This window comes from Aotus nancymaae, unplaced genomic scaffold (genome assembly GCF_030222135.1).
Source record: "Aotus nancymaae isolate 86718 unplaced genomic scaffold, 86718_ANA_hifiasm-v0.15.2.pri h1tg000014l, whole genome shotgun sequence".
NCBI classification, from domain to species: Eukaryota; Metazoa; Chordata; class Mammalia; order Primates; family Aotidae; genus Aotus; species Aotus nancymaae.
Genome location: NW_026988425.1, coordinates 38,417,045 through 38,439,999, shown reverse-complemented (window position 1 = coordinate 38,439,999; position 22,955 = coordinate 38,417,045). Strand labels below are relative to the sequence as shown.

General features: G+C 37.8%; 1 protein-coding gene across 1 annotated transcript in view; it reads left to right on the top strand.

Annotated features, from left to right (window-relative positions):
• The window catches only part of C9 (complement C9), an 87,641-nt gene that overhangs the window by 18,823 nt on the left and 45,863 nt on the right, over positions 1-22,955 (top strand). Inside the window, exons 4-6 of the mRNA XM_012460046.2 lie at positions 289-433; positions 1,009-1,156; positions 8,685-8,823. Of these exons, the coding sequence (XP_012315469.2) occupies positions 289-433; positions 1,009-1,156; positions 8,685-8,823 (432 nt within the window). The remainder of the gene's footprint in view (positions 1-288; positions 434-1,008; positions 1,157-8,684; positions 8,824-22,955) is intronic.

The following is a 22,955-nucleotide window of genomic DNA, read 5'->3' as shown; positions in this document are numbered from 1 at the left end:
TCCAAACCCAGAAAGAGAGACAAACATTTAAATGTATGTTGCTAACCTTGCCAGGAAATCTTAATGTTGTACAGAATACTAAATAAGCGTCCGGAGGACTCATCTGTATAAGAGGCTGCCAAACCTAGAATGCAGAGTGTTACCCTAAATAACATGAGTGACTGCTTCCACTGCTTCTATCTTAAAACCATTGACTCATTAGAGGGATATAGTTGTGTGGATGTACCTTTAAACCATACCCTTTTTGTGACATTAGAAATTCTAATCTTTCCAACTGATATTGTGCAGTTTCGTTCAAGAAGCATTGAGGCCTTTGGACAATATAATGGGAGACGTTGCACCGATGCTGTGGGAGACAGACGACAATGTGTGCCTACAGAGCCCTGTGAGGATGCCGAGGATGACTGTGGCAATGACTTTAAATGCAATACAGGTAATCTTTGTGCTCCAGTTGCTCATTGTGGGTTTCTGTGTGGCTTCCTGAGAGAAAAGAAAAAAAAAAGTATATGCTTTTAGATGCTTGGATTTCCAAGTGTGAAAGGCCCCAAAAAGGGCTGTCTATATATTCTGAACAAAGAACTCAAATGTATTTTTCTTTTCTTTTTTTTTTTTTTTTGAGACAGAGTCTCGTACTATCACCCAGGCTATAGTGTAGTGGCGCGATCTCGGCTCACTGCAATCTCTGCCTCCCGGATTCAAGTAATTCTCCTGTTTCAGCCTCCCAAGTAGCTGGGACTACAGACATGCGCCACCCATGCCCACCTAATTTATTTTGTATTTTTAGTAGAGATGGGGTTTCATCATGTTGGCCAGGATGGTCTCGATCTCCTGACCTCGTGATCCGCCCACCTCAGCCTTCCAAAGTACTGGGATTACAGGCATAAGCCACTGTGTCCGGCCTCAAATGTATTTTTCTGATATCTCACCTCCAAGTGCACTTGATAACTTCAGAAAGAAAGAAAAAAATTGGCATTAGACACATTGGGTCTTTCCTGATTTTGATTGCAGGCAGATGCATAAAGAGACGACTTCTGTGTAATGGTGACAATGACTGCGGAGACTTTTCAGATGAGGATGATTGTGAAGGTGATCCCCGTACTCCCTGCAGGGACAGAGTGGTAGAGGAGTCTGAGCTGGCACGAACTGCAGGCTATGGGTCTGTATTTCACTTGAACTTTTTCAGATGAAGATGAGTAAAAATGATCTCCATCTCTCACTGTGATAGACTGGTGGAAGCGTTTGTGTGAGGGACACAGGTGATACAGCTGATGGGTCTGTATTATTTTTGAACTACCTTTGAGCTTAAAGGAAGTGCTGAATAAGTATCTGAGGATAATTTGGACAAATTGCCTGGCCTCAGTAGGGGTCTGTGGAATGGACTAGACTATCAAGATGTTAGATGATTGTCTCTCAGTCGAGCAAGAGATAAAATTTCTCATTTATGAACCTCTGGGAGACTACAGCAGCATTGACATGACATGTTAACATTTGGAATGAATTTCCAATAGGAAGGCCAGCAATTGAATTCAAATATTTGCATTGCTAGGAAGGCTGTCTTCCATTGGAACTTCTCCTGAATCTTGGGAGTTTCTAGCATTCTGGAGCTGACCCAGGAGGAATGTGATCAGAGGAAGCAGTTCTGATGCCAGAGGATGATGATGTTGAGGTTCTGGTTCTCATTATAGAGAGCTGACATTTCACTCGTTTTCCATACAAAACCTAGGTGCTCTGGACAGGTGGCTGTAAGCTCAGATGGGATGTCTTGGAGTTTAGAACTCAGGATTATGCAGGATAGAGACTATATGCAGAGATCTGTACTCCAGGAATTGGGAAAATGACAGATCTGAGATTTGGCTCTGTTCTGCTCTGTTCCACATCTAGTCAGAGGGAATCCTAGGGATATCAGCCACACAGTCTCTCTTAGTTGTTCTGAGCTGTTTTTGGTAAAGGTGGATGTGTTGGAAGATTATCAACAAAGACATGGTCATTCTTCCACCTAGTAGTATATTGACAGGGATGGTATATGGCTTTATTTCCTCACCTCTAATATAATGTGTCTCTTTATCCTCATAATTCCAGTGCCTGGATTATCATAGTAGGTGCTCACTAAATACTTGGTAGGTAGATAAATAGGCTAATTATTAATTAATGAAAATCTATTAAGTGCTTTCTAAAATTTTGTCAATTGTCATCAGGTAAGACTGAAAATAAGTCCCTGAAAAGAAATTCAGGGACAGGACTCCAGTCTTGGGTATGTTGATGGGAAGAGGAAAAAGATAGGGGTGATGGTAAGAGCACAGCTGATAGAAGGGTAAGGCAATGGTTCTCAATCAGTGGTAATTTTTCTCCCAGCAGACATGTGGCAATGTCTGGAGACCACTGTAGGTGTGACATCTTGGAGGGGATGAGAATGGCAAGTGCTATTGGCAGGTAGTGGGTAGAGACCAGAGATGATGCTAAGCACAGGACAGCCTGACCCAAAGTGCCAGTGCTGAGGTTGAGAAACCCTACACTAAGGTGCTAGGCAGTTCCTACAATAAGACCTCTATCAAGTTTAGCTGATGAAGGAGATGACTTCTCTCTCTAAGCCAAGTGAAACTTCTACTTCTTAAATCTAGGTAAGAAAAATATTCAGGATGCCAAGAGTCAAGCACCAGATAAAGCATTTCACATGCCTTTCATGCGCTTTATAAAATCTTGTTCAAGCAGCAGTCAACATTACCCACAATAGGTAGGAATCTTGAATCAAATGGGTGGTCTTAGGTCCCTAAGCTCAGAGGCCCTTTTAGTAAATGGTATGGGAGTTTCCCAGACCTTATAACTACATCATGGTGTGCTCAATGAGTCCTGATTCTTTTTATTTATTTCCTCAGAGAAAGATTGTGAGTCCATGGTGAAAGCCCATTACTACTTTATTTTGCTTTCATTAGGATCCAAGAAACAATTTTCTCTTTAATCTAAATAAAACGGCTTAACATATGTTATTTATTCTCATTCAATGCAAATTTATAGTTTGTCTTACAGGAAAAGAATATAGAAATATTGGCCCCCTTCACTGAAAAACAATCATTCATAATCTATTAGTTTCCTTTGTTCAGGGAAAAGAAAAATTTGTTGCATAGCATTTTCCAGGGAGTTTCATAACGAGGCAGGGCTAGCTAGGAATTCTTAGATACCTCACACTTCACCATGGTCAGGGTTAGCGTTGGGGACCATAACACAGCTAAGTCTTCAAGGCTGTGTAAGAAGGTGGGGCCCTAGCTATGGGGAAAGGTTGGCAGCAGAAATGAAAAATGAAGTACCTCCTGACGGAATCAGTCCATCAACATTTTTTATTAAATTCCCCATTACCATGAGCAATAACCTATGTTAAATTTAGTCTTCATAAAACCTATTGTTCTATGGCAACTTTCATTTGCATAATACTTTAAACTTTTCAAAATCTTTTTCCACACTCTAGCTCCATAAATTTTCATAATAATCCTGGGAGATTGTTAGAGGAGGTATTATATTCATTTTATAGATAAGAACTGAGTGAAATAAATAAGGCCATTTGGCTGATTAGTTTCTAACAGAGCTGAAACAGGTTTCTCTGACTTATAAAACTATTTATCTACCAAACCACCTTACTGTCTGCTCCTTAAAACTCCAACCAACACCCACAGCATTTCCCTCATGTCACTACAAAATCTGTAAGTCTTAATTTCAACACCTTAACTTCAAAGCAAAACTAACCTTAAAAAATGAAACTCCTTAGGTAGCTACTTATCATATAAATATTTGAATTAAGAATACAGGAGAGTGGTATAAATCAGTAATTAATATTTAGGAAGAGGTTTCAAAATAACATACATTATTATATTTGTGATATTCTTTTACATCATTAATTTGCATGTTTACTTACTATAAACCTCCATTATTCTTATATGGAGCTATGGATTCTTTGTGAAACAGAAGTAATAGGAGTAAACTCCCTAATCATAGCAACATGCTTATAAACTACATCTACCCAATTAAATCTGGACAACCTCAACAAGTCCTATCAACAGTCACATACAGTTAGATTCTTCTACATGTGAAAGTCACAAGTGCTCATGGTAATTACATTAGACTGTTTTCATTTGAAGGCCTCTCACATCTAAGTTCTTATGCCAGGAGAATTGCGTTGTATCACAAATGTTTCAGCCTCTTATTTGGAGGCATCTGAGATTCTCCAGAAGTGTTTATGGAAATACCCCAACCCATCTTGCATTTATTGAAAAAGCATAAATCCAGTCAGCTGTAAGTGATCTACAATATACAAAGAATTATTTTTTGTGATCTAAGCATAACACCACTTCTGTGAAGGGAGCTTTCTCTTCAGTTTACCTGGTAAATTGGAATTGTCTGTGGTTCTAGATGCAGGTGTGAAAACAGGCATCTCTAAGCACTGCCAAAGAGCATAATGGTTTTTTAAATTTCCCAGGTGATGACTTTCCATCCATGAGAAGTGTTCATGTTCCTTGGCAGAAGAAAATTGGCTCATTCTAGACTAGACTGGCTGTCTCTCTTGTAGTGGAACCAAATCCAAAGCTTTTGAAACATTTCTTCCTTAGTTGTGCTTTAGACTATGGATCAACTTTACTGTAACTCTCCAGATGGGTCCAGCCAACTGGCCAATTTGCTGACCTATAAAACAATAACCTTCAAACTAGGATATGCATATCACAGGGTGCACAAAAACTTTCCAAGGGGAGACAAGTAAGTCTTAAGGTAATAGTTTCCTCAACTATCAATTATTTACCTAAGCAAATAGTAAATCCTCAACTTCCATACATACATTTTTTCATAAAATTAATAAGCATGACAATTCAGCTGCATCCAAGTTGTCAAGCCCATTCTCCTTTCTTGCTTTTTTAAACAATTACTTACTTCTCACTTTCTAGGAACAGAGTGTACTCCTCACCCATCTCACATTTTACTATAGAGAGAAAAAAGAAACAAGAAACAACTCCAAATATTAGTACTCACCTGGACTCTGACACCTTGGAGGTTTTGTGATCTCTAATTCTTTCTATCAACAGTGAAAGATTACTGAATCAATTTTTAGATAATGGACTATAAAAATAATTTTGGATGACAGATCACTAACTATGGGATCTCATTTTGGTCTATAACTCAGAAAAAGGGATTAAAAAATTGTGTGACATTGTTATAATAAAATTTCTTCTATTCTTATCTACTTATTTATGTGAGTAAATCTTCTCAGCATTTACAACTATAAAAATGAAAAGTAAGAATCAAATTGATACTGAACACTGTCTCTTCCTAGCACCATGAATTAATGAAGTAATATTTATTCATGGATGCAGGAACCAACATATTAATTTAAAAAGAAGACTCATTCCTTTCATTGAGATCGCTTTCCAGTAAAATTTTACTTATGTTTAGTAATGATTTTTAAAAATTTAATATACTTGTATATGCTACTATTAATAAAGAATTTTTAATACTTAGATCTATGGTCAAAGAATATTTAATATTTTAAAATTTAAATTAATATCTTTTTGGTACAGAAAAGTATGACAAGGTAATCAATAAAAACTTTCAAAGATAAACTACATTACATTAGGTTAAAATTCTGTGGGAGAAATGGAATAGAAATTTGAATTCAAGAATAAAAAGGGGTACAAAGTATATAGGAAGTCTCTGTACCTTCTCTTCACTTTTGCTGTGAACAGAAGCTGCTCTAAAAAGTAAAGCCTATTTTTTTAAAAAAATAAAAAGGAATAAAAGTAACTAAAAAATTTCCAACTGTTAGAAAAATATCAATGCTGTATGACCCAGCATCACTACAGCATTTATATTTATTGATTTTATTTTTAAAGTGGTAAAATGATTATATGTTAAAGTACAAATAATGACAGCATTCTTGGAAATTATATTCCTTGCATCTACTTAATCTTTAGATGAAAAATATTAGATGTCACACTAAAAATGTGCAGGAAAGCATAATTTATCAAAATTCCTTTATAGAGTAGACAAACAGAATATCTGAAGACCATCACCCTCATAACGTGCCATTTTCATCTCTGATCTCTTACCCACCCATTTTCCTGCACTAGCCCCATCCCAATTTACCCACCCCTCAAAACCCAGATCAAATCTTTCTTCTTCTAAAACTCTTTTAATTAACCTACCATGGTGATCTCTCCTTCCAGAAGACTCAATGTGTAAAGCACTCACATGTAGCACTCATTCAGCACAAGTACCATCCTCCCTTGTTACCCATCAGGAATGGGTTCCAGGACCTCCCACAGGTACAAAAATTTTAGGATGCTTCAGTCCCTGATATAAAATGACAGACTATTCACACATACCTACATACATCCTCCTGTACTCTTTAAATCATCTCTGGATTACTTATAATACCTAATACAATGTAAATGTGATATAAATGGTTGCTATACTATAAGGGGAAAAAGTCTGTACATGCTTATCATAGATGTAATTATTTTTCCAAACATTTTCAATCCATGATTGGTTGAATCCACAGACACAGAACCCACAGATACGGAGGGCTGATTGTGTATTCTTCCTTGGCCTCGATTTTGAAATTGGTGATTTTATGTTCTACTACTTAATTTGAACACAATTTGCATGAAAGCAGAGAGTGTATATGAACTGTCTTAATATTCCCCCCTGCTAATTGCAAATACTGTACAACACATAGATATAGTAGTCACCTAAGAGTTAATCATCAATATAAACAAAGGTTGATTTCATTGTTCACTGAAAGCAAAGAGGTACAGTGTCTCTGTTAATGTAGCTTTACTGGATATGTAGTTCATTATCCCATAAAGAAAATGTAGCTGAGGTCTTGTTTAAGAAACAACTCAGGTCATTTGCTTCCAGTATTTTGTATCTTTGTGGTGGAGAGCTTGCACCAAAACCTTAGTGATACAAAAATAAGTGTTTATTCCTCACAAGACTGGGCTTCACTGGCAGCTTTGCCTCATGCTGTAATAGCTGGGCTGGTTCTGCTTTTCACTGGGGTCACTGGTATGCCAAGTTAAAGGGACAGCGGCTACCCTTCAGAAGCCATTTTCAAGGCAATGGCACAAATATATGAAAGCAAAAGCAATGAATGAGACCTCTTCATGCTCATGCTTTGAACTGCCCCCACTGTCACTCTCAACTTCATGCCATTGGCTAAAAAAAGTCACATGGCCAAGCACAAAGTCGCTAGGGAGGAAAGTATACTTTGCCTGTAATGAGGTCATGGCAAGGGTGTAGATGCAGAGATTTGTAAAGAATTGGGATGAAAATTTTAATCTATCATGAGAAATAAGCTGTTTAAAAAAGTAAAACCAAATATATAATTTTTTTTCTTTTTTCTCATATTCAAGTTAATAGGTCTAATTTTTGGCCCATGTGAGAACTTTAAGGCCATAGCATGTTTCATGAAAGGTATTTTTGGTGGGACAGGCAGTGAGGGATGTTTGATTTTATCTATATGTCAGCCTTGAGGAAGGTATTCATGTGTCAGTTTCTTAACTTGCCTTCCATTAAAGTTGAACCACTTTAGATTCACTTTACAACTTTGTAGATTTAAAGTTTATTTAAAATGTGCTATTTATATAAAGACGTTGTTTTTAACTAACCCACAAGCAGTTGGAAACCCTTTCAATTATTTATCTTGCAAAAGCCATGGGTTTATGGTAAACTACCCACACTCTTTGACAAATTGGTCTTAAAACCAACATCCAGATTTGTAATCCAGTTCATTGGAGTTAGGAACGTAGCCTAGAGCAATGGAAGAGTTTGAGTTTTTGTGCCAAGGTAAGTTACAGATTTGACCCTCAAACCTAGTGGCCTCCCTGGCTTGGGCCGTTTATTCCAGATACAGCCTAGACAGCAATGACTGTGTTCCCCCAGTTAACAGAGGTGGAGGAACAAGCACAAGGAAATAACTGCTTCTTGTTCATATATTGTTTTTAAGCCTACAAGTAAAATTTAACTTTTTTTAAAGCTAAAGAAGATTTATATTTATGAATGAAATCTTGCCAAATAAAAATATTTTGCTTTGGAAAAAATAGAACTTTTGAGAATGCCTTGCCAGGATGCTAACATTTTTGTGTTCATCTTGGAAAGTGTAATAGAAATAATATGTCTGGAGGGAATGAGGTTCTTGACAAGCAATGAGACAGCTGGAGGAAAAGGCTTAAGTTTAAAGAGAATGGGGAGAGAGAGAGAAAGCCCCAATGTTGATTCATAGATGAAAAATTGCATGCATATGTTATATTGGCCCCCTGAGATGCTCTGTTCTCAAATAATTTAAATAGTTGGTATTACAGCATCAGTTATTGGTTCACTAAGGGAGGTTAGGTAAGAGTTACAGCAGTGAAGTTAAAACTCCAGGAACCAGATGGTCCCATGTGCTTTACTTATTGCATTTCTTTCATTGCACTCTAAACAGTGCCTTAGTTGCCTAAAAGAGTTTATAAGGCCCTCCTAAGGTATGCTTTTTGCCAGAGACACGGAGCCAAGGTGAACAGGCTCTTGCTTCTGTTCCTGATTATAGCACATACATATTGGGTGACGGTGACATGAACTGAAGCTGTCTCACTTTTTCCAGCTACAGAGGGCTGCCTTGCATTATGTTGTGGTATTGCCACTTCTGATTCTACTCTGTTCATTCTCAGGATCAACATTTTAGGGATGGATCCCCTAAGCACACCTTTCGACAATGAGTTCTACAATGGAATTTGTTCCCGGGATCGAGATGGAAACACTTTGACATACTACCGAAGACCCTGGAACGTGGCTTCTTTGATCTATGAAGTAAGTCTCCTCGGAGGAAAACACATTCTTCAACTTTTGGCTGAAAAATTGCTTCAGTAAGTTTAGTATCAAACAATGTGAAAAACTCAGTAGAATAATAATTTCACGTGAACACAAGACTCAAAGAAGAGGCAATGTATTTTGGATCTCTTTAGAAACATACAGTAGTGTCTTCTCAATCCTCAGTAACATGCACCTGGTGATAAAGATGTGACAAATACCTAGACTCCATACAAAGAATTATCTGAGGATGTAAGATAACTAAAAATTAAATCAGTGCTGATTTCAATAGTGATAACACTGCTTCCATGCTCCTTGAGTTTTGTTGCTGTTTGCTAGCCTCCCGATGAAATCTCATCTTTGCGTTTGTTTTCCTTCAGTATCCCCGTATGAAGAGGCTGCTTGACTAATGTGAGTGGCTATTTTCACTCACCTTAAACTCTTCTACCTCTTGAAAATGATTTATTAAAATTACTTTTAGTCTACACAACACTATTCCAAACTTAACTGTCTTTCTTAAAGCCACCTATTTCTTTAGAACAATTGACAGACTGTAGCCCTCCACCATTATGAGGATTAATAGGTATCACCTTTAGAGATTCTTTCTTTGTTCCAAGCAAGATATAATAAAGAATAATAATAAGCTTGCTCAGACCCAGCAGCTACAAGAGTCTGTTTCTTAAAATGGTCCCGTTGGTAAAGAAGACCCATAATGTCTGCTTTATTCAGTTATTACAAGGCTCTTATTGTTGTGAGTCGCACCAGTTTGAAAAATGTATATGCTTTTAAATAAGCATGATGAACATTCCCGTACTTTCTGAAAATATCGTAAATCAGTCCCTACCTATTGCAGCCAGAAGCAATCATGTTCTCTCATGAATACTAAAGATTATTGTGTCTTGACCATTTGACTTTTTTTTCTTTTTCACATATGGTCATGTTTCTTATACCTATAAGTCAGAATATAAGTCAGTTGCCAACAAATCTGAGGGAATCTTTTGGGCTGTTGTCGCTCTTTCCCCATAATGTCAGATTAAACTTCTTCAAGCACAGATTTTTGTAATGGAAAGATGACAATCTTTTTTTTATAGACAATTTTTTAAATTATTATACTTTAAGTTCTAGGGTACATGTGCAGAACGTGCAGGTTTGTTACATAGGTATAAACATGTCATGGTGGTTTGCTGTATCCATCACCCTGTCATCTACATTAGGTATTTCTCCTAACACTATCCTTCCCCTAGCCCCCCACCTCCCTGCTATCCATCCCCTAGCCCCCCACCCCCTGACAGGTGTCAGTGTGTGATGTTCCACTTCCTGTGTCCATGTGTTCTCATTGTTCAACTTCCACTTATGACTGAAAACATGTGGTGTTTGGTTTTCTGTTCTTGTGTCAGTTTGATGAGAATGATGGTTTCCAGCTTCATCCATGTCCCTGCAAGGACATGAACTTATCCTTTTTTATGGATACACAGTATTCCATGGTGTATATGTGCCACATTTTTTTAAAGTATTATATACATCCTACTTTCTTTTTTAAATTTTTTTATTTTTTTATTTTTATTGCATTTTAGGTTTTGGACATGCAAGATTGTTGCATAGGTACACATATGGCAGTGTGATTTGCTGCCTTCCTCCCCATCACCTATATCAGGCATTTCCCCCCATGCTATCTCTCCCCAACTCCCCACCCCCTGCTGTCCCTGCCCTATTTCTCCCCGACAGACCCCAGTGTGTGATGCTCCCCTCCCTGTGTCCATGTGTTCTCATTGTTCAACACCCACCTATGAGTGACAACATGCGGTGTTTGATTTTCTGTTCTTGTGTCAGTTTGCTGAGAGTGATGGTTTCCAGGTTCATCCACGTCCCTACAAAGGATACAAACTCATCGTTTTTGATTCCTGCATAATATTCCATGGTGTATATGTGCCACATTTTCCCTGTCCAGTCGATCATCAATGGGCATTTGGGTTGGTTCCAGGTCTTTGCTATTGTAAACTGTGCTGCAGTGAACATTCGTGTGCATGTGTCCTTATAGTAGAGCAATTTAAAATCCTTTGGATATATACCCAGTAATGGGATTGCTGGGTCAAATGGTATTTCTATTTCGAGGTCCTTGAGGAATTGCCACACTGTGTTCTACAATGGTTGAACTAATTTAAACTCCCACCAACAGTGTAAAAGTGTTCCTATTTCTCCACATCCTCTTCAACATCTGTTGTCTCTAAATTTTTTAATGATCGCCATTCTAACTGGCATGAGATGGTATCTCAATGTAGTTTTGATTTGCATTTCTCTAATAACCAGTGATGATGAGCATTTTTTCATATGTTTGTTGGCCTCATGTATGTCTTCTTTTGTAAAGTGTCTGTTCGTATCCTTCGCCCACTTTTGAATGGGCTTGTTTGTTTTTTTCTTGTAAATCTGTTTTAGTTCTTTGTAGATTCTGGATATTAGCCCTTTGTCAGATGGGTAGACTGCAAAAATTTTTTCCCATTCTGTTGGTTGCTGATTCACTCTAATGACCCGTTTCTTTTCCTGTGCAGAAGCTGTGGAGTTTGATTAGGTCCCATTTGTCTATTTTGGCTTTAATTGCCAATGCTTTTGGTGTTTTGGTCATGAAGTCCTTGCCTACACCTATGTCCTGAACAGTTTTGCCTAAATTTTCTTCTAGGGTTTTTATGGTGTTGGGTCTTATGTTTAAGTCTTTAATCCATCTGGAGTTAATTTTAGTGTAAGGTGTCAGGAAGGGGTCCAGCTTCTGCTTTCTGCACATGGCTAGCCAGTTTTCCCAACACCATTTATTAAACAGAGACTCCTTTCCCCATTGCTTGTTTTTATCAGGTTTGTCAAAGATCAGATGGTTGTAGATGTGTTGTGTTGCCTCCGAGGCCTCTGTTCTGTTTCATTGGTCTATATCTGTGTTTTGGTACCAGTACCATGCTCTTTTGATTACTGTAGCCTTGTAGTATAGTTTGAAGTCCAGTAGTGTGATGCCTCCCACTTTGTTCTTTTTTCTTAGAATTGACTTGGCTATGCGGGCTCTCTTTTGGTTCCATATGAAGTTTAAGGTGTTTTTTTCCAGTTCTGTGAAGAAGGTCATTGGTAGCTTGATGGGGATAGTGTTGAATCTGTAAATTACTTTGGGCAGTATGGCCATTTTCATGATATTGATTCTTCCTAACCATGAACATGGAACGTTTCTCCATCTGTTTGTGTCCTCTCTTATTTCATTGAGCAGTGGTTTGTAGTTCTCCTTGAAGAGATCCTTTACGTTCCTTGTTAATTGTATTCCCAGATATTTTATTATCTTTATAGCAATTGTGAATGGCAGTTCATTCTTGATGTGGCTCTCTTTAAGTCTGTTATTGGTATATAGGAATGCTTGTGCTTTTTGCACATTGATTTTGTATCCTGACACTTTGCTGAAGTTTCTTATCAGTTTCAGGAGATTTTGGGCTGAGACGATGGGGTCTTCTAGATATACAATCATGTCATCTGCAAATAGAGACAATTTGACTTCCTCCTTTCCTATTTGAATGCCCTTTATTTCTTTTTCTTGCCTGATTGCTCTAGCTAGAACTTCCAATACTATATTGAATAGGAGTGGTGAGAGAGGGCATCCTTGTCTAGTGCCAGATTTCAAAGGGAATGCTTCCAGTTTTTGCCCATTCAGTATGATATTGGCTGTTGGTTGTCATAAATAGCTTTTATTATTTTGAGATATGTTCCATCAATACCTAGTTTATTGAGGGTTTTTAGCATAAAGGGCTGTTGAATTTTGTCAAAGGCCTTCTCTGCATCGATTGAGATAATCATGTGGTTTTTGTCTTAGGTTCTGTTTATGTGATGAATTATGTTTATAGACTTGCATATGTTGAACCAGCCTTGCATCCCCGGGATGAAGCCTACTTGATCATGGTGGATAAGCTTTTTGATGTGCTATTGCAATCGGTTTGCCAGTATTATATTGAAGATTTTTGCATCTATGTTCATCATGGATATTGGCCTGAAGTTTTCTTTTCTTGCTGAGTCTCTGCCGGGTTTTGGTATCAGGACGATGTTGGTCTCATAAAATTATTTGGGAAGGATTCCCGCTTTTGGATTGTTTTGAATAGTTTCAGAAGGAATGGTACCAGCTCCTCTTTGTATGTCTGGTAGAATTCGGCTGTGAACCCATCTGGACCTGGACTTTTCTTGGGTGGTAGGCTCTTAATTACTGCCTCAACTTCAGACCTTGTTATTGGTCTATTCAGGGTTTCGACTTCTTCCTGGTTTAGGCTTGGGAGGAGGCAAGTGTCCAGGAATTTATCCATTTCTTCTAGGTTTACTAGTTTATGTGCATAGAGTTGTTTGTAATAATCTCTGATATGGTTTGTATTTCTGTGGACTCTGTGGTGATATCCCCTTTATCGTTTTTTATTGCATCTATTTGATTATTCTCTCTTTTCTTTTTTATAAATCTGGCTAGTGGTCTGTCTATTTTGTTGATCTTTTCGAAAAATCAGCTCCTGGATTTATTGATTTTTTGAAGGGTTTTTTGTGTCTCTATCTCCTTCAGTTCTGCTTTGATCTTAGTTATTTCTTGTCTTCTGCTATGTTTTGAGTTTTTTTGATCTTGCTCCTCTAGCTCTTTCAATTTTGATGATAGGGTGTTGATTTTAGATCTCTCCTTGCTTCTCATGTGGGCACTTATTGCTATGTATTTTCCCCTAGAGACTGCTTTAAATGTGTCCCAGAGATTCTGGTATGTTGTGTCTTCGTTCTCCTTGGTTTTGAAAAACATCTGTATTTCTGCCTTCATTTCATTGTTTATCCAGTCAACATTCAAGAGCCAGTTGTTCAGTTTCCATGAAGCTGTGCGGTTCTAAGTTAGTGAGTTCTAACTTGATTGCACTGTGGTCTGAGAGACTGTTTGTTATAATTTCCATTCTTTTGCATTTGCTGAGGAGTGATTTGCTTCCAATTATATGGTCAATTTTAGAGTAGGTGCTATGTGGTGCTGAGAAGAATGTATCTGTGGATTTGGGGTGGAGAGTTCTGTAAATGTCTATTAGGTTGCTTTGGTCCAGGTCTGAGTTCAAGTCCTGGATATCCTTGTTAATTTTCTGTTTCGTTGATCTGTCTACTATTGACAATGGGGTGTTAAAGTCTCCCACTATTATTGTGTGGGAGTCTAAGTCTCTTTGTAAGTCATTAAGAACTTGCCTTATGTATCTGGATGCTCCTGTATTGGGTGCGTATATATTTAGGATCATTAGCTCTTCTTGTTGCATTGATCCTTTTACCATTATGTAATGTCCTTCTCTGTCTCTTTTGGTCTTTGTTGGTTTAAAGTCTATTTTATCAGAGACGAGAATTGCAACTCCTGCTTTTTTTTTTTTTGCTCTCCATTTGCTTGGTAAATCTTCCTCCATTGCTTTATTTTGAGCCTTTGTGTATCCTTGCACATGAAATGGGTTTCCTGGATACAGCATACCCGATGGGTTTTGGCTTTTTATCCAATTTGCCAGTCTGTGTCTTTTGATTGGGGCATTTAGCCCATTTAGATTTAGGGTTAATATTGTTATGTGTGAATTTGATCCTGCCATTTTTATACTAGCTGGCTGTTTTGCCTGTTAGTTGATGCAGTTTCTTCATTACGTTGATGCTCTTTACCATTTGCTATATTTTTGGAGTGGCTGGTACTGGTTGTTCCTTTTCATGTTTAGTGCCTCTTTCAGGAGCTCTTGTAAAGCAGGCCTGGTGGTGATGAAATCTCTGAGTACTTGCTTGTTCGCAAAGGATTTTATTTTTCCTTCACTTATGAAGCTTAGTTTGGCTGGATATGAAATTCTGGGTTGAAAGTTCTTTTCTTTAAGGATGTTGAATATTGGCCCCCACTCTCTTCTGGCTTGCAGGGTTTCTGCTGAGAGATCTGCTGTGAGTCTGATGGGTTTCCCTTTGTGGGTAACCCGACCTTTCTCTCTGGCTGCCCTTAGCATTTTCTCCTTCATTTCAACCCTGGTGAATCTGATGATTATGTGCCTTGGGGTTGCTCTTCTAGAGGAATATCTTTGTGGTGTTCTCTGTATTTCCTGGACTTGAATATTGGCCTGCCTTGCTAGGTTGGGGAAGTTTTCCTGGATAATATCCTGAAGAGTATTTTCCAGCTTGGATTCATTCTCTTTGTCACATTCAGGTACACCTATCAAACATAGATTAGGTCTTTTCACATAATCCCATATTTCTTGAAGACTTTGTTCTTTCCTTTTTACCCTTTTTTCTCTAATGTTGCCTTCTCATTTTATTTCATTGAGTTGATCTTCGACCTCTGATATCCTTTCTTCTACTTGGTCAATTCAGCTGTTGAAACTTGTGTATGCTTCACGAAGTTCTCGTGTTATGTTTTTCAGCTCCATCAATTCACTTATATTCCTCTCTAAGCTGTTTATTCTAGTTAGCATTTCATCAAATCTTTTTTCAAAGTTCTTAGTTTCTTTGCATTGGGTTGGAACATGTTCTTTTAGCTCACGGAAGTTTCTTATTACCCACTTTCTGAAGCCTGATTCTGTCAATTCATCACACTCATTCTCCATCCAGCCTTGTTCCTTTGCTGGTGAGGAGTTGTGATCCCTTGTAGGAGGACAGGCATTCTGTTTTCAAGTGTTTTCATCCTTTTTGCTCTGGTTTCTTCCCATCTTTGTGGATTTATCCACCTGTCACCTTTGTAGTTGTTGACTTTCAGATTGGATCTCTGAGTGGACGTCCTGTTTGTTGACGATGAAGTTATTTCTTTCTGTTTCTTAGTTTTCCTTCTAACAGTCTGGCCCCTCTGCTGTAGGACTGCTGAGGTCCACTCCAGGACCTGCTTGCCTGGGGATCACCTGCAGTGGCTGCAGAACAATAAGGGTTGCTGCCAGTTTCTTCTTCTGCTATCTTTGTCCCAGAAGGATACCCGCCAGATGTCAGTCTGAGTTCTCCTTTACGAGGTGACCCTTTTGGATATACACTCCTCCTGCTTGAGGAGACAGTCTGTCCTTTATAGGAGCTCAAGTGCTGAGCTGTTAGCTCTGTTGTTCATTCAGAGCTGCTGGGCAGGGACATTTAAGTCTGCTGCAGTAGTACTCATAAACCCCTTTTTTTTCCCAGGTGCTCTGTCCCGGGGAGTTAGGGCTTTATTTATGAGTTTCTGTTGTGCTGCTGGCTTTTTTCAGGGCTGCCCTGCCCAGTGAGGAGGCAGCCTAGACACTGTCTGCCTGCAGAGGCTTTGCTGAGCTACTGTGGTCTCCGCCCAGCTGCCGTGTGAACTTCCCTGGAGCCCTGTTTATACAGATGTAGTTAGAACTGCCGCAGCAATGGCGGCCCACCTCTATAATGGTGGACTCCTACTTTCTTAAATAGAAAATTCCAAACACGGTCATCTTGGTCATTGCTAATGGGAGAAGGGTTATTGTTATGTTGATTTAGTTTGTTTGAAGTTTAGTCTGCATTTTACAGTTTTCCTGTCTTTACCACTGTGATCAGCTCTTAGCTTCTCTAGAGGGGTCATAACTTGTATGACATACACTGGTGAAGGCTGGGGCTGCCCAGGACTGATCTTGAAGCCACATTTGGAGAGGAAGCACTGCTTTCCTTTATCCATAACCCTGGAAACAGATGTGTTTCAGCATTTCAGAATGTTTGGGGTTTTAGAAAGGTGATGTGGTGCTTACCTATATATGACATACATTACACTGGAGTTTGGAGCAGCATCGCATATCTAACACATCAAAATTTCCGTAGCAGAACTAATCTATGTTCACATAGGGTGGGAAAAATGAAGACTATAGATAACTTGTATTAGTTCAGCTGAGATTAATACCTCCAAAAGAGTTTTGATGTCAAGCTAATTAGAAAGAAGATAGGAATTGTGAACTTGAATATTTATTTAGTGCCAACTGAGGCAGTGGGCATTGAATAGGGGCTGGCTAAGGCCTCAAAATCACTCCCTTGCTGCTCCCACTGCTGATAATCCACTTATTCAAATCTGTTATGGTATTGGAAAATAAGTAGCCAAACTTATTATTATTATACATAAAAGAACACAAAATTATATGAGGAGAAATACTACTTTAACTCCTTAGAAAGGATTTTTTTTTCTTTAATTCCTACTACCTAATGGAATATGTCATTTACTTTCTCATGTGTATCAGTAGTACCTGAAGGCAAATTATACATATATTTCTTTATAGCCCATTACCAATACCACTCAATATACTACTCACCAATTTTTGTTGGATGAAATAATTTTTAACTCTTGCTTTAGTTACTTGTTGGCAATAATTTATTGGCTTTCATTTTTGACAGAATTATATTGGCCCATCATAACAGGGGAATACACCTAAATAGTGACATCTTATTCTCATCCAATCATACTCTCTCTCACTTAGGGTCTTTTGTCTTACATGGGCTGTGGTTCTAGAGCCACTCTGCATAGGTTGAAATCTCGCCTCTGCTTCTTAGTGCTGTAAAAATTTCAGGCAAATTACTTACCATCATTGTGCCTCAGTTTCTTTATCTATAAAACAGAAATAATAATGCCTACCTCATGGAGATAAATGAGTCTAAATAAGTGAAGCAGTCAGAAAGTCACTGGCACATAGCAAACCCTCAATAAATATTAGCTATTATTCATTTTAGGGTATAATTAGTAAAAAAAAAAACTTAGCCAAGGCTAGGTACATAATTAGTGGTCACATAATAGGTCAAGATTTACTGACCGCTTTATACATTTGCAGTAATGACCAAGAACAACTGTAGGGAGTAAAAATGGGGAGGGGGGAGTGATGATTGCATTTATGACTTAGGTCCTTTTCTACTTACTTTTCTTTGGTCCTTTCTTCACCTGTGATGTTGAAAGTAATAACTTGTAAGCCTAAATCAGGTGTCAGATGTTCATTATAATTCTTCTTCAGTCTGAGTCTCCATGAAAATGTAAGATTTGGGAGATGAGCAAAACTTTGCAAAATGCACCCAGATTATAAGCGTACTTTTCACCCCAAAATCCTGGGTGACATCAATATCATGTGGACTGCCAAGCATTTTTTGTTGCCTCATAACTTCCTATACCATTTTACTACAGTCACTCTCCTTTCTAACCACCTAACCCTTGACTTTGTCTTTACTAGGACTTTGCTGTCTCCAAAATCTGAAAAACCAACTTTTAACCCCTCATCTTATCACAATTGTCTAACCTCTCAGCTCTCACCCTCATTTGTGCCCACAAACCTCTTCTTGGCCTCATCGAGACCTTCAGTCTTTTTGGAATCTATTTTTGTCCTGGTCCATCTTGCTCCTCCTACTCAAAATAAACAAGATAAATTATTTTGTTTCTCTAAGCTAGATCCATTTTGACTACATTTGCCAATATTAGCAATGTCCTTGCTTTCCATTCCTCCTACGATCCAGAAAAACTCTGATTTGGGATAAACCTTATTATTTTCTGCCCTACTTGTAAACTTATATTGCTGAGCACTAAAGAGAAAATTATGCTCACACAAAGATGGGTAGCATTATAATTCCAGCTGGGTCCTCCACACTATTCAGCAGGTCCGTGACACCTCCGGAGGCTTTCCTCATTCCCATTCTTCACAGGAATAGGCTCGATCTTTCAGCAACACCCTCAAGCCTCTTATGTCACCATCTTGATCCTGGGTCCAGCAGATGGCATTAACTCCAACTTGACAGAGAATACCCAAGTCATAGGCAGGAAAGTTCCCAGTTGTTTCTTCAAAGTTATTCTGTGTACTTACTTTGTTACTCAGTCCATCCTTATCTCCTTCTCTTCTCTCAGTAGGAAGCTATTCTTTCTCCTCTCTAGCCTGGATCCCACTGCAAGTACCTTGCTAGACATTCTGCTAAGCCTCCATTCAACCTTTCCTTCTTTTTCCTTCCACTCTGGCCATCATATATAAATATTTTTCAAGGGTCTCATCTAAAACAAACAAATGAAGAAACCTCTCCCATCTCTAAATACCCATATCATCTACACTTGCTATCTCAATGTATGTGCATTGCATTTATTCCCCACTCTCTGTTATCCCGTGTCTATTCATTTTTCAACCCTCTTTAAGTCTATCTCAAGCTTATTTGGAGCTCCCTTTAGGAGAACCCTTAAACAGTGATTAACTCTTTCCAGAGTCCCTACCTTGCTTCACTAATTTATCTATATATATTCTTCTTGAGTTATTTCATTTTCTCCTATGGCTTCAATTTTCACTCTATTCTGATGGCATACAAATCCTTTATTTCCAGCCCACATCTCTCTCTGAGCTAGATACTTGTACATCCAGTTGTCTGACATTGTCACAGAGTCAACATACCTGAAGCTGATAACCAATCTTACTCCCAATTTCCTGCTTCTTGCTCTTGAATTCTCTGTCTTCGTAAGTGGAAATAATCGTCCTAGTCATCAAACTCAAAACCTGAAATCCTTCCTTAAGACATTCTTTACAGACTCATCTCCCTCAAAACTTACAATATCCAATCAATCTTCAAGTTCTATTATTAAAATCCCCTTTAAATCTGTTTCTTATTCTTCATTCCTACTGCCACTGCCTTAAGCTTCCATCATTTCTCATGCTGGAATGACTCAAAATAGTCTTCTTAGTTTGCAGACTCTAGTTTTTCTCAACTTCAATTCATTCTCCACATTTCAATGTAAAGATAATAAATCTGATGATCCTCCTGTAGCTTAAATTTGGTGAGTGTCTATCTATAGCCTGCAGTGTAGCAGTCAATCTCCTTGACAAGGAATTCAAAGTCATTCCTGATCTGATTTTTGATTGCCACTCCACCGTCAGCTTTCTCCTCTGAATCCTCCATCTTCTAAAATGCTTCTCCTATAAATAAATGCAATATACTTTGCTTTCTTCTCTATTTTGATATATATTTTGCTGTATAATAAGTAATTTTTTGTTTATATCCCAGTCCTTTATTTACCACAGAATCCTGAAAAACTAATATTGTATACTATGCTAAATAAATGCCTATTGAATGAATAAAAAATGCATGCCAGCATATTAACATTCTAAGTTAATATTTCTAATGAAGGCAAAGAACTTTAAACAAATAAATATTTAATTGGAATTGCCATTAAAGTTGACAGCAAAATTGCAAGCAGAGGCTTAATAAACATTCCAACTGTTCTTTCTGGAAACTTAAGCCCATTTAGAAAATCTAGCAGCAGATAAAGCTTATTACATATCTGGTCATTTGTCCTATGTTGATGTTTCTCAAGTGGAAAATATGTAGACTTTCCCTATAGAAACTGCTATCTTGAAAGGGACTCTGTTCTACAAATAAACTCGTGGATTCAAGGTTGAAGTCATAGGCAGGGGTCAAATCATGAAGGCACTCATGTGCCATGGTAAATACTCTGAACATAATCCTGACCATAATGAGGGAGCCACTCTGGAGAGCAAGATGCTGAGAGTTTCATTTTAGAACTTTGTGTTTTGTAGAAATAAATATTAAGGGAACAAGACCAGAGGTAATGAGAACAGAAGGAGGCTATTTTATGGTCCAAGAAACAGATGATGAAGGGCTAATCTGGATCTGTAATAGTAGAGATGAAGAGGAAGAGATGAAATCCAGAATATTTAAGAATTAAGAGATTAGTAATAAATTGGAGACAGTATAGCATATAATCAATCACAAGGTTCTGAATTAAGACTCTCTGGCTTTAAATTTTGGTAAGTTCCTCAACTTATAGGCAACTTAGTTATCTTTCCTGAATCTCAGTTTCCATCATAAAATGGGATGATAATAGTATACACTTCATAGAGTTTCAGAAAGATTAAATGTGTTAACTGTAAAGTGATTAGAACGGTTCCTGTCACAAACTAAACTTTCTATAGATGGACCCTATAAAAATGAAAAGCCAAAAAAAAAAAAAAAAAGTGAAGTGCGCACACCCAGTGAATTATAGGCCATCAAAAGAGATATGGAAGTCAGTTGTAAAGGAAATCTACCAAAGAAGGAGTGGGTTCTCACAAGATAATGATTTGAAAGCTGATAATTTTGAGTTTGAGGGTCTGTATGACATCAGATGAAGTTATCCTACAACAAGGAGATTATTTAAATCAAATTGGAGATTATGATCTAAATTGTAAAAAGAGATCTGGGTATCAATTAACATATACATGATCATTGCATTCTTTTCTTTTTTTTTTTTTTTTGAAACAAAGTCTCGCTCTGTCACCCAGGCTGGAGTGCAGTGGCGTGATCTCAGTTCACTGTAACCTCCACCTCCTGGGTTTAAACAATTCTCTTGCCTCAGCCTCCTGAGTAGCTAGGATTACAGGCATGTGCCATCATGCCCAGCTAATTTTTGTATTTTTAGTAGAAATGGGGTTTCACCATATTGGTCAGGCTGGTCTCAAACTCCTGACCTTGTGATCTGCCTGCCGTGGCCTCCCAAAGTGCTGGGATTACAGGCATGAGTCACCGTGCCTGGCAATCATTGCATTACTGAAGGTGCCTGACATTACCCAAGAAGTGTACAATGAGGGAGAAGAGAAGAACACAGAGAATAAAGTCCTAGAGCACATAAACATTTAAGATTTAGGCAGAGAAAAAATCTTCTATAGATAATAGAGATGGATTGTAATTGTTATCCTTTACTGTCAAATTACCCCAAAACTTAATGACTAAAGGGTTAAGAATGTGAGAGTAGCTTGGCTAGATAGTTCTGGCAGAGGGGTGTCTCAACTGGTTACAATGAATCTGTTCTTCATAGATTTCTTCTCTCAATTAGTGAGAAATGGCTTTAATAATAAATAATATGTGGTTTATGGTTTTATTATCCATTTGTACAAATAAAATTTTAATGACATCTTCAACAGTTTTTTCTACTTACTCTGTATTTACAATTGCTCTCCAAACCTCCACAACTTGAACTCTGAAATACTTCTTTGTTGTGTCTATCTTCTCCATTTTTAGTGCCATAAGCAAAGTTTATTTCTTTTCAAAAGCATTAAATGAACACATTCTTAAAGAGGATAACTTCAATTGACCCCTATAATATGTCTGGCCTCCTAGAACATACAAGTCCCTTGACCTTCTCTCTCTGAATCTAGCTTCTCCAACACCTGTTTCTTCAGTACTCATACAGAAACTTGCTTCCATCTTTGTGTTTTTCTGCTTTCTGTAATCTTGCCCCTTGGCCTCTCTTCTAAGACTTTTGCTTTTCTCTCTCTGATGGTTACAAGTACTGGTCCATTTCTGAATGCTTAACACTGAGCCTAGACTTCTTTTGCATGGATGGATTTTTGCATTTCCCAACTCAGCTTTTGTTCCTATGCTTTCTGGGATGACCTCATCCTTAAAGTTTCAGGCTGTACTTGCCGCTACCATCCTGGCATAATGAGAAAGGCTACTTCTTCTTGAACCATTGAACAGCATCTTAATTGATACCCTGACCAACAATATATTATATTTGAACGTGGTCCTCTATACTGCTGAATGTATCCATTTCTCTAGGATACATTGCCTTATGCCATTTCCTTTCTAGTCATTTCAGATACAAGTGCAGGTACCTACAAATTACACTCCCTTTATCAGAAAGCAAGATGCCACTAGTTTTGTTCTTTTTTTTCAAGATTGCTTTGGCCATTTGAGATTTTCTGTGTTTCCATACAAATTTTAGGATTCTCCTTTTTATTTCTGTGGAAAACGACATAAAATTTTGATAGGGATTACATTGAGTCTGCAGATCTTATTGGGCAGTATTAATATTTTAACAATATTAATTATTCCAATCCATGAATATTGTATATCTTTCCATTTATTTGTATATTTTCCATTCCTTTCATCAATGTTTTATGAATTTCATCATACAGATCTTTCACCTCCTTGGTTAAATTTATTCCTGAAAAGAATAAAAATATTTTATTATTTTTAATAATGTACTAAATGCTATTTTTAAAAGATTCTTTTTCAGATAGTTTGTAGCTAGTGAGTAGAAATGCAACTGACTTTTGCATGTTGATTTTGTATCCTGCAACTTTACTGAATTTGTTAGTTCTAACTTTTTTTGTCTTGTTTTGTTTTTCAGGTGGAGTCTTTAGGGATTTCTACATAAGAGATTATGTCCTCTGTAGACTATTTAC